The sequence below is a fragment of the Scyliorhinus torazame genome, chromosome 16, assembly GCF_047496885.1.
Source record: "Scyliorhinus torazame isolate Kashiwa2021f chromosome 16, sScyTor2.1, whole genome shotgun sequence".
In the NCBI taxonomy this organism is placed as follows: Eukaryota; Metazoa; Chordata; class Chondrichthyes; order Carcharhiniformes; family Scyliorhinidae; genus Scyliorhinus; species Scyliorhinus torazame.
The window spans coordinates 106,583,460-106,595,525 of record NC_092722.1 but is presented as its reverse complement, the minus strand read 5'-3'; the positions used below and the strand labels follow the sequence as shown (position 1 = coordinate 106,595,525).

The following is a 12,066-nucleotide window of genomic DNA, read 5'->3' as shown; positions in this document are numbered from 1 at the left end:
CTCCCCAATGCCTGGCACAAAAGGAAATTGGTTGAGACTGTTGGAGGTCAATCATCAAGAGTCCCAGGACAGAACTGCAGGTGTTCCTCGGGGTAGTGTCCTGGGCTAAACATTTTCAGCTGTTTTATCAGTGACCTTTCTTCCAACTAAGGTCAGAAGTAGGGATGTTCACTGATGATTACACAATGTTCAGCACCATTTGCGTCTCCTCGGAAAATGAAGCAGTCCACATGCAAATGCAGCAAACCTGGATAATACCCAGTCTTGGGCTGATTAGTGGCAAGTTACATCCACATCACACAAGTGCCAGGCAATAACCATCTCCAACAAGAGAAAATCCAAACATCGTTTCTTTTTAAAAAAAAAAAAATATTTTATTCAAATTTTTCGGCCAAACAAAACAATACAAAGGTTTTCCTTTTTACAACAATAAAACAATATAAATAACAGAGGCCGTTTTAATAAATAATATATAAACTAAATGGCAACTGCCATAACAAAAATAATAACTCCAAAAATAAAATCAAACAATCCATTATACATAACCTAGTACAAATATCTATACAAAAACACCCCTGAGGACCCACCCGAGCCCTCCGCCCCCCCCTGGGTTGCTGCTGTTACCTTCCCATTTCCTTTATCGTTCTGCGAAGTAGTCAATGAACGGTTGCCACCTCCTGGTGAACCCTTGAGCCGAACCCCTGAGTGCGAACTTTATCCGTTCTAGTTTTATAAACCCTGCCATGTCATTTATCCAGGTCTCCACGCCCGGGGGTTTGGCTTCCTTCCACATAAGCAATATCCTTCGCCGGGCTAATAGGGACGCAAAGGCCAAGACATCAGCCTCTTTCGCCTCCTGCACTCCCGGCTCTTCTGCAACCCCGAATATAGCCAACCCCCAGCCTGGCTCGACCTGGACCCCCACCACCTTCGAAAGCACCTTTGCCACCCCCACCCAGAACCCCTGCAGTGCCGGACATGACCAAAACATGTGGGTGTGGTTTGCTGGGCTCCTCGAGCATCTCCCACACCTATCCTCTACCCCAAATAATTTACTGAGCCTTGCTCCGGTCATATGAATTGTATCAGGCTTAGTCTGGCGCACGAGGACGACGAGTTTACCCTACGTAGGGCATCAGCCCACAGCCCCTCCTCAATCTCTTCCCCCAGCTCTTCTTCCCATTTCCCCTTCAGCTCATCCACCATGATCTCCCCCTCGTCCCTCATTTCCCTGTATATATCCAACACCCTACCACCCCCCACCCATGCCCATGAGATCACTCTATCTTGAATCTCCTGCGTCGGGAGCTGCGGGAATTCCCTCACCTGCTGCCTCGCAAAAGCCCTCAGTTGCATGTATCGAAATTTATTCCCTTGGGGCAACCCATATTTTTCCGTCAGCGCTCCCAGACTCGCAAACGTCCCGTCTACGAACAGATCTCTCAGTTGCACAACCCCAGCTCTCTGCCATGCTCCAAATCCCCCATCCATTCTCCCCGGGACAAACCTATGGTTATTTCTTATCGGGGACCGCACCGAGGCTCCCGTCCTTCCCCTATGTCGTCTCCACTGCCCCCAAATTTTTAGTGTTGCCACCACCACTGGACTTGTGGTGTATTTCTTCGGGGAGAATGGCAACGGCGCCGTCACCATTGCTTGTAGGCTGGTTCCTTTGCAGGACACCATCTCCAATCTCTTCCACGTCGCTCCCTCCCCTTCTCCCATCCACTTACACACCATTGAGATATTGGCGGCCCAGTAGTATTCACTAAGGCTCGGTAGTGCCAGCCCCCCCCCCCCCTATCCCTGCTACGCTGCAAGAACCCCCTCCTCACTCTCGGGGTCTTCCCGGCCCACACAAAACTCATGACACTTTTCTCAATTCTCTTGAAAAAAGCCTTTGTGACCATCACCAGAAGGCACTGAAACACAAAAAGGAATCTCTGGAGGACTACCATTTTGACCGCCTGCACCCCCTACCCACCAGTGACAGGGGCACCATGTCCCATCTCTTGAAATCCTCCTCCATCTGTTCCACCAATCTTGTTAAATTAAGCCTATGTAAGGTTCCCCAACTCCTGGCTATCTGAATCCCTAAGTACCGGAAATCTCTTGTTACCTTCCTCAGCGGTAAGTCATCTATTCCCCTGCTCTGCTCCCCCGGATGCACCACAAACAACTCACTCTTCCCCATATTCAATTTGTACCCCGAAAATTCCCCAAACTCCCTGAGTGTCTGCATTATCTCAGGCATCCCCTCCACTGGGTCCGCAACATACAGCAATAAATCATCTGCATACAAAGATACCCGGTGTTCTTCTCCTCCCCTGAGTACTCCCCTCCACTTCCTGGAGCCCCTCAGTGCTATGGCCAGGGGCTCAATCGCCAATGCAAACAGTAACGGAGACAGGGGACACCCCTGCCTCGTCCCTCTATGAAGACGGAGGTAGTCAGGCCTCTGTCTGTTCGTGACCACGCTCGCCACCGGGGCCCTATACAGCAGCTGTACCCATCCAATAAACCCTTCTCCAAAACCAAATCTCCTCAGCACCTCCCACAGATAATCCCACTCCACTCTGCCGAATGCTTTCTCGGCGTCCATCGCCACCACTATCTCCGCCTCCCCCTCTGGTGTGGGCATCATCATTACCCCTAGCAACCTCCGTATGTTCGTGTTCAGCTGTCTCCCCTTAACGAACCCAGTTTGATCCTCGTGGACCACGCCCGGGACACAGTCCTCTATCCTCGTCGCCATCACCTTGGCCAGGAGCTTAGCATCTATATTTAAAAGGGAAATGGGCCTGTAGGACCCACACTGCAGCGGGTCTTTATCCTTCTTCAAAAGGAGCGATATCGTTGCCTCCGACATAGTCGGGGGCAGCTGCCCCCCTTCCCTGGCCTCATTAAAGGTTCTCGTCAAAAGCGGGGCCAGTAGGTCCATATATTTCCGATAAAATTCCACTGGGAATCCGTCCGGTCCCGGGGCCTTCCCCACCTGCATGCTCCCATTCCCTTTTACCACCTCCTCCATCTCAATCTGTGCTCCCAGTCCCGCCCTCTCCTGCTCCTCCACCTTAGGGAATTCCAGCTGATCCAAGAAACACATCATTCCCTCCTTCCCTTCCGGGGGCTGAGCCTTATATAACCTCTCATAAAATGCCTTGAACACCCCGTTCACTCTCTCCGCTCCCCGTTCCATCTCTCCCTCCTCATCTCTCACCCCACCTATCTCCCTCGCTGCTCCCCTCATCCTCAATTGGTGGGCCAGTAGCCGACTCGCCTTCTCTCCATACTCATACTGTACACCCTGTGCCCTCCTCCACTGTGCCTCTGCCTTACCCGTGGTCAGCAGGTCAAATTCCACATGTAGCCTTTGTCTTTCCCTGTACAGTCCCTCCTCCAGTGCCTCCGCATATTGCCTGTCCACCCTCAAAAGTTCTTTCAACAATCGCTCCCTTTCTTTACCCTCTTGCTTCCCTTTATGTGCCCTTATGGATATCAGTTCCCCTCTAACCACCACCTTCAACGCCTCCCAGACCACTCCCAACTGAACCTCTCCATTGTCATTAAGCTGCAAGTACCTTACGATGCACCCCCTCACCCTTAAACATACCCCCTCATCCGCCAATGAGCCCATATCCATTTTCCAGAGTGGGTGCTGTTCTTTTTCCTCTCCTACCTCCAGGTCTACCCAATGTGGAGCGTGGTCCGAAATGGCTATGGCCGTATATTCCGTCCCTGTCACCGTCGGAATCAGTGCCCTTCCCAAGACAAAAAAGTCTATCCGTGAGTGTACTTTGTGAACATGGGAGAAAAATGAGAACTCCTTACTCCTCGGCCTACTAAATCTCCAGGGGTCTACCCCTCCCATCTGCTCCATGAAGTCCTTGAGCACCCTGGTCGCTGCCGGCCTCCTCCCGGTCCTGGACCTCGACCGGTCCAGCCCTGGATCAAGCACCGTATTGAAGTCTCCCCCAATTACCAACTTTCCCGCCTCCAGGTCCGGGATACGTCCCAACATACGCCTCATAAAATTTGCATCATCCCAGTTCGGGGCGTATATGTTCACCAGAACCACCTTGGCCAGGAGCTTAGCATCTACATTTAAAAGGGAAATGGGCCTTGCAATCTGCCACTCACCATCACATATCTACCCCCACTATCCGCCACTATGGTCTTTGCCTCAAACAGTACCCGTTTCCCCACCAAGATAGCCACCCCCCTGTTCTTCGCATCTAAACCCGAATGAAACACCTGCCCCACCCATCCTTTACGTAGTCTGACCTGGTCTATCAGTTTCAGATGTGTCTCCTGCAACACAACCACATCTGCCTTTAATTTCTTTAGGTGTGCGAGTACCCGTGCCCTTTTAATCGGTCCGTTCAGCACTCTCACGTTCCACGTGATCAGCCGGGTTGGGGGGCCCTTTACCCCCCCCCCCCCCCCCTTGTCGACTAGCCATCCCCTTTTTTAACCCAGCTCCTCACCCGGTTCCCACGTACCCGTATATCCCCCCGACGGCGCCCTCCCGCCTCGACCACCCCATCCCATAACAGCTCCCCATTCTCCTTAGCAGCAGCAACCCAGTTAAACCCCCCTCCCCCCCCTCCGCTAGATCCCCCTCTAGCGTAGTTGCACCCCCCATGTTGCTCCCAGAAGTCAGCGAACTCTGGCTGACCTCGGCTTCCCCCCTTGTCCTCGGCCCCCACTGTGCGAGGCCCCCTCCTTCCTGCGTCCCTGTTCCCGCCATAATTACCATAGCGCGGGAACAAAGCCCGCGTTTCCCACTCGGCCCCGCCCCTAATGGCTGGCGCCCACAGTTCCTCATACTCTCTTCCCCCCCCCCACCCACCCAACATGGGGAAGAGAGAAAAGTTACAGGATCGCAAGATTAACAAATTGAAAAATCATCCCCCCCCCCCCCTTTTTCCTCGCCCCACATAATCACCCCACCACTTTGTCCCAAAAGCTCTTTCTCCCGCCAGACTATTCCAGCTTCTCGTCCACAATGAATGTCCACGCCTCTTCTGCCGTCTCAAAGTAGTGGTGCTTCCTTTGGTGTGTGACCCACAATCTCGCCGGTTGCAACATTCCAAACTGGATCTTCTTTTTGTGAAGCACCGCCTTAGCCCGATTAAAGCTTGCCCTCCTTCTCGCCACCTCCGCACTCCAATCCTGGTATACGCGGATCACCGCGTTCTCCCACCTACAGCTCCGAGTTTTCTTCGCCCATCTGAGGACCGTCTCTTTGTCATTGTAGTGGAGAAACCTCACCACTATAGCTCGAGGTATTTCTCCAGCCTTCGGTCTTCGCGCCAGAACTCGATAAGCTCCCTCCACCTCCAAAGGGCCCGTCGGGGCCTCCGATCCCATTAGCGAGTGAAGCATCGTGCTCACATATGTCCCGACGTCCGCCCCTTCTGCGCCTTCGGGAAGACCCAGGACTCTTAAATTCTTCCTTCTCGAATTATTCTCCAGTACTTCCAACCTTTCCACACACCTTTTGTGCTGTGCCTCGTGCGTCTCTGTCTTCACCACCAGGCCCTGTATTTCATCTTCATTTTCAGCAGCCTTTGCCTTCACGACCCGAAGTTCCAGCTCTTGGGTCCTCTGCTCCTCCTTTAGCCCTTCAGTCGCCTGTAATATCGGGGCCAACAGCTCCTTCTTCAACTCCTTCTTCAGCTCTTCCACACAGCGCCGCAGGAACTCTTGTTGGTCCAGGCCCCATAACAAACGGCCACCTTCCGACGCCATCTTGCTTTGAGCTTCCCTTCCTTGCCGCTGCTCCAGAGGATCCTCCGCAATCCGGCCGCTATCCTCTCCCTTATCCATGCGTGTCCGGGGGGATTCCCTTCTGGTTTACCGCACAGTGTTTTTGGCCGTTTAAATTGCCGTTGGGGCTCCTATTAAGAGCCCAAAAGTCCGTTCCAACGGGAGCTGCCGAAACGTGCGACTTAGCTGGTCATCGCCGCACCCGGAAGTCCAAACATCGTTTCTTGACATTCAATGGCAATACCATCAATGAATTCCCCGCTATCAAAATCCTGGGGTTACCACTGACCAGAAAATGAACTGGACTAGCTATTTAAATACTGTGGCTACAAGAGCAGATCAGAGACTGGGAATTCTGCGGGGAGTAACTCGCCTCCTGACTTCCAAAAGCCCATCCATCGTCTCCAAACACAAGTAATGTGTGCGATGGAATGCTCTCCCTTGCCTAGTTTAATGTAGCTCCAACACTCTAGAAGCTTGGCATTATCCAGGACAAAGCCGTCTACTTGATTGGCACCCTACGCACCACCTTCGACATTCACTCCCTCCACCACTGATGCATAGTGCAGCAGTGTGTCCCATCTACAAGATGCACTGCAGCAACACACCAAGGCACCTTAGGCAGCACCTTCCAAACCCACAACCTCGGCCATCTGGAAAGACAGGAGCAGCAGATAACACCACCTGGAAGCTCCCCTCCAAGTACTTTACCACCCTGATTTGGAAATATACCACTGTTCCTGCACTGCCACTGGATCAAAATCCTGGAACTCCATCCCTAACGGTCAATTCCCATATAGCCTGTGACGACCAGCTCCCATGGGTGAATAATAAAAAAAGATTGATCATGTGAATGTGCAAAAATCTGGCAGCTGGAGTATACGATACGGAAAAATGTGAGGTTCACTTTAATGGTAAGAATAGTGAAAAAGAGTAAATAGAGAGTGCAGAATGTTGTTGTTCAGAGCGATCTGGCTATTCTCGTATAAAGGTGGTTCCAGACCACAGACTGGTGTGCAGGATAAGAGAATTACAGCTGTGGGGTGCCGTTGTTCTGTAGCTTGGCCGATTACTGGTCCCAAGCTTTCAAACTAATGTTTAAGTTTTTACACAGTGGGTAAGTGATACCTCAGTTGTATAAATCTTTGGTTAGATTACACTAGAGTAATGTGTTCAGTTCTGGGATATATTAGCCTTGAAGAGAGTGCAGTCCAGAATGAAATGGAGCTTGGAGAGCAGATCATGAGAAAATTGCATGGATAATGGTTCTATTTCTTTGAGTACATTAGATTAAGGGGTATTCTAATTGAGGTGCTTAAGTTTGTAAAATTTGATATGGCAAAGGCAGGTACAGTTTCCTTTAATGGGGACACAAGAAGAAGGGAGCACAATCTAAATTAGCTAACATTTTATCACAAAGAGGGTGGAAATCTTGAACTCCATTTTCCAAAAGGCTGTGACAATTAGAACTTTTAAAACTGGGATTAATAGCTTTGTGTTGCGTTAAACGTGTTGAAGGATATTGTGCCAAATCACATAAAATAAGTTGAGATGCAAATCAGCCGTACTCTAATTGAATGATGTGCCCTTGAGGCTGTATGTTCCCATATCCCTAAAGAATAGTTAGTTAATCCTTTTACTGCTGAATGCCAGTGGTGGCATTGATGCTTTTCCAATAGCTTCAGGTTGTGCAGAACTGTGCAGGTGAAAGGCCAGTGAGCGATTGCTGCTGTGTGCTCTGCATTTTGTGATGTATAGACCCATTACCTTTTTTTTTAAATTTAGAGTGCCAAATTCATTTTTTTTTTCCAATTAAGGGACAATTTTAGAATGGCCAATCCACCTACCCTGCAGACCTTTGGATTGTGGGGGTGAGACCCACGAAGACATGGGGAGAATGTGCAAACTCCACACATGAACAGTGACCCGGGGCGGAGATCGAATCTGGTACACCCATTACCTAATGGCATGGACAATGAAGTGGGTGCTGCCCTTGTAATACCCCAATGCCTTTGGGGTATTACAATTGGAGCGGTGTTGAATGTGTGAGCTGCAGTGGTCTTCCCATTTGGCACCCAGAAGTGGCTGAGGCAACAGAAACCCACGCCAACTCTTTCAATGTTTCAGGCCTCCTAACCAAAATGGGTGCACGGGGCTGTCTGACTCTACCTAACAACATTCTAGGATTTTCCTGGCTACTTTACATTTCTGCTGGGATTGGCTTGCCTTTGCTGTGTTTTTTCGTTAATATTTCCTCCCCCACCCCCTGTTACAATCCCCTTTGGAGAAACGTTGGAATGAGTGATTTAAATTGCTATTGAAATGTTTACTTTCAAGAAGAATAACTTGCAGCTCTTTTTCTATATTAACAGTGGTACTTAATCAGGCAAGAAGCATACAAAGTGAACTTGGCTGGATCCTTGTTCTTCGTAGGACTGCTCATTGGTAACGTCTTGTTTGGACCTTTGTCTGATAGATTTGGCAGGAAACCAATCTTCCTTACAGGTAAAGGTTAATGTACCTGTTCTAATAATTTAATTTATATCCATACTGGAGTGTAAAAATTAGATTTTCTGTTTCCCTGTACAATTCCATCAGTTTAATTAAATGTAAAGGACTGCAATTTCATTAACAGCTTGCATTTATAAAATGCCTTTAACATAAAACATCCCAAAGCACTTTACAGGAGTGTTATTAATCAATATTTGACAGATGAGGAGATCTTGGCTCAGATGACCAAGAGCGTTGTCAAAGAGGGAGGTTATAAAGCACAATTTAAAGGAGGCGAGAGAGAGACTGAGAAATTTAGGAAGAGATTTCCAGCGTTTGGAGCCTTGGCAGTTGAAGGCACAACAACCAGTGGTGGAGTGATGAAAATCTGGGATCCTCCAGGCCTGAATCAGAGGAGCGCAGATATCTGGCAGGATTGTAGGACCAGAGGAGGTTACAAAAATAGGGAGTAGGTGAGACCTGGGATGAATTTGAACTTCAGGATAATTTTATAACCATGCTTAACTGGGACCTAATATAAGCTGTTGAGTACAGAGGTGATGGATAAACACAGAGTTGCCAACTAGCACGGATTTTCCGTAAAAGGAGAGCTGATTGGCAAGCCGCCTCCCGAAATGTTTCATTTGGTTTCCTTGGCGACAGGGCCCCGTGCAGAGGCCTTGCCCCCCCCCCCCCCGCACACTAACAGTGCATGCGATCCTGACCGTCGCGCGACCTCAAACATGAGGCATTGAGGTACGTGTATTGGTTTCCTTGGTGACAGGGCCCCGTGCAGAGGCCCCTCCTCTCTCATCTCTGCCCCGCACACTATACAGTGCATGAGTGTCATGTGATTCTTCGCACGGTGTCGCATCAAGGTGCCTCTACATGTATGTAAAAGCATTGGATTTATATTTTCCATTTGTGTTTTAGATTTGTGCAATAAAGGCGTAAAGCATTTTTTCTTTGAAATGAAAATACCAATTTTACTGCCAAAATACTGATTTTTGGTATCTGGAACACATTTCTGTTGGGAAATGTTGGCAGCTCGGTGACCAGGTCTTGGTGTAATTTAGGATAGAGGCAGCAGCGGTTTGAATGAGGTAAAGTTTACAGAGGATAGATAGACTTTTGGAGGCTGGGCAGGTGTGCATTTGAATTGTCAAATCTAATGTATATAATGAGGGTTTCAGCAGCAAATGGACTGAGGCAGAGGTGGATACAGGCGATGTTGTGCATATGGAAATAGGCCGACATGATCTGAAAACTTCAGCAATCTGATTACAAACAAGGAATATAAGATTTTGATTATGCTCCACCAGACCAAATTTCTCAAACATCCCACAATACAAAAAGTTAGATATTGTATGTGGAAAAGAGGAGGTATCCCATGATTCCTGTCTAAATAGTTTTTATATTTAATATGTTCTTCAGATTTTTCTTGCATTGCTTGATGTTAATGAATTAGGATGCTGGATTGGAATTTGTATGTTGACACATGTCTATCCAATTAAGAGGTGTGATGATTTTAGAGACATAATCGCTAAAGATGTCAGGATAAAAGACGAGAGTTCAAAAGGCTATTTTCTTCGTATCAATTAAAAAATGTTGTAGGCAGGCTTCCTGATTTGTGGATTCACCAAGATGTGGTAGCTTGGTTTTAGCTGTTAAAATGATTGGACATCTAAAGGAGGATGGCTATTTGTAGTCGTAGTAACAGTCTGATTGCTGTCAAGTGTTGAAAAAGTATGCAAATTTGTTGATGATTGTTTTCATTTTAACTGGCTAAATTTGCAAAGAGACTTCTTTGCCAGTAGCAGATCAAAATGTACATTGTTTAAAGCATGAAAAGGTCCTGAGTGGAGAGCAAAGGTGTCTCAGCATGAAATACAAATATCTATTTGTGCCTTGAACTTGATTGACAGCTATTTGGAGGCCGTTGAAATGTATACTACAGCACCTTCACTTCCAGAACTGGCAGCGGACTTCATGGACTGATGGAGGAATTACAAATCCCTGTGCATCACATTGTGCCGCTAATTTCTTTCCTTTTATTCTTCTCCAAATACTTGTGCCAAAAGTATTTTTCCCTCTTTCTGCTGTGTGATTCAATGAATTTCTTCTTGAAATATAGCCCCTGGCTTTATTTTGATAAACACAGCAACTAAGTTATCCATTTTCTTACTTGTCAATAAATCCAAAGTTAGATTTAGCCTGATAGCGTTCACCCCCTTCCTCCACATCCTGACTCGTCTTCCCCCTCCCTCACCACCCCAATAGTGTTCACCCCCTCCCTCACCACCCTGAGTGTTCAACCCCCTTCCTCACCACCCTGACAGTGTTCAACCCCCTCCCTCACCACCCCCACAGTGTTGACTCCTTCCCTCACCATTCAACCCCCTCCTTCACCACCCCCACAGTGTTGACTCCCTCCCTCACTAACGTGACCGTGTTAACTCCTCCCTCACCGCCCCAGCAGTGTTCACGTTTTCACCCCTTCCTTCACCCACCCAACATTGTTCACTGTGCTCTCACTAGTCAACAGTGTTCAACCCCTCTTTCCGTCAAAATATGCCCTCTCTCTCATCCACCTTAAGTGTTCACGCCTCCCTCACCATGACAGTGTTCGCTACCTCACCACCCAGAAAGTATTCACCCTGCGGTGCTGGAGAGTTTTGACACTTCAGCTGATTTACTTGCTTGAAGCTGCGCTTTGCGGGTTTTATATCTATTATGAAAAGGTCTAAATTAATCTATGTAAAAATTGGCACAGAGAGCTGAAGTTTGCGAGGTTCTGGCCATCTGATTTTCCTGTCGTCATCACAGAGCAGTCTGTGAATGGTGGAACTGGAAATCGTAACTTCAAACTTCAGTGTAACTACTACAGGATTTGTGCACATCAGCACTTCCTCAGGGTTCCAAAGTACATTAGCAATGCAAGTTCGATTGGAGGCCACTCCCCATATCGGAGGATTTGGGTCTTGGTCTCTTCATAAAAATCAGCCTTTTTGCTATGAACACAAGTTGTGAGAAAGTTTAAACCATAACAGAAGGACTAAATTATGTAACCGTCTTTTATATCAGAGATGTGTGCATATATAATTGTGACTTAAATGGCATCTTAGTCCTTATTAATTTTACAAAAAGATTAGCGCAGTTCCTTGGTTGAAGAGCTGGAGCCCTAGCCCACGCTCTAATTTACAGTTTTATCAACTGAAAGTGCAGAACACACTTTCAAGTGGATTGAGTGATATGGGCAATGTTGAATTAATTATAGCCGGTGCTCCCTTCACACGAAGTCAGGAGTGGGTGACAATTGTTGCTCGGTCCCTTCTCTGCTGCCCATCACCCAGTTGAACTACTCCATGTCCAAGTCTCGGTTGAGCCATTCCACCCTCAGTGTGCACACATTGGTAAACAATGTACGGAGCGCAGGCCAGTACAACCGTCTACAGCTGGAATGGAAATTGGACTGGCTGTGTAACAATGGGCCCCTTTGATCCTTGAATGGTGTGGTCTCTTTGAAGAAATATTTCAAACAATCTTTTTATTTCTTTCAGGCTTGTTCCTTGATGTGGTGTTTGGATTTATGACCGCAGTCGCTCCAAACTATGAAGTCTTTGCTGTAAGCCGACTCCTTGTCGGGCTTGTGAATGGCGGGATGGCCCTGGTGGCTTTTGTACTGACCCAGGAGTTTGTGGGAAAATCCTATTGGGCTTTGACAGGTAAGTGTCTTTTCAGCACAGTCTATACCTTTGGCCGTCTTCTTTCAGTTGCACGATTGGAGCAGTTATTCTGTCTCTC

At 48.0% G+C, this 12,066-nt stretch overlaps 1 protein-coding gene across 2 annotated transcripts in view; it reads left to right on the top strand.

Annotated features, from left to right (window-relative positions):
* The window catches only part of slc22a15 (solute carrier family 22 member 15), an 81,794-nt gene that overhangs the window by 26,295 nt on the left and 43,433 nt on the right, over nt 1-12,066 (top strand). For both annotated transcript variants that reach the window (XM_072478808.1, XM_072478807.1), the window contains exons 3-4: nt 8,145-8,277; nt 11,823-11,987. In XM_072478808.1, coding sequence (XP_072334909.1) covers nt 8,145-8,277; nt 11,823-11,987 — 298 coding nt within the window. The remainder of the gene's footprint in view (nt 1-8,144; nt 8,278-11,822; nt 11,988-12,066) is intronic.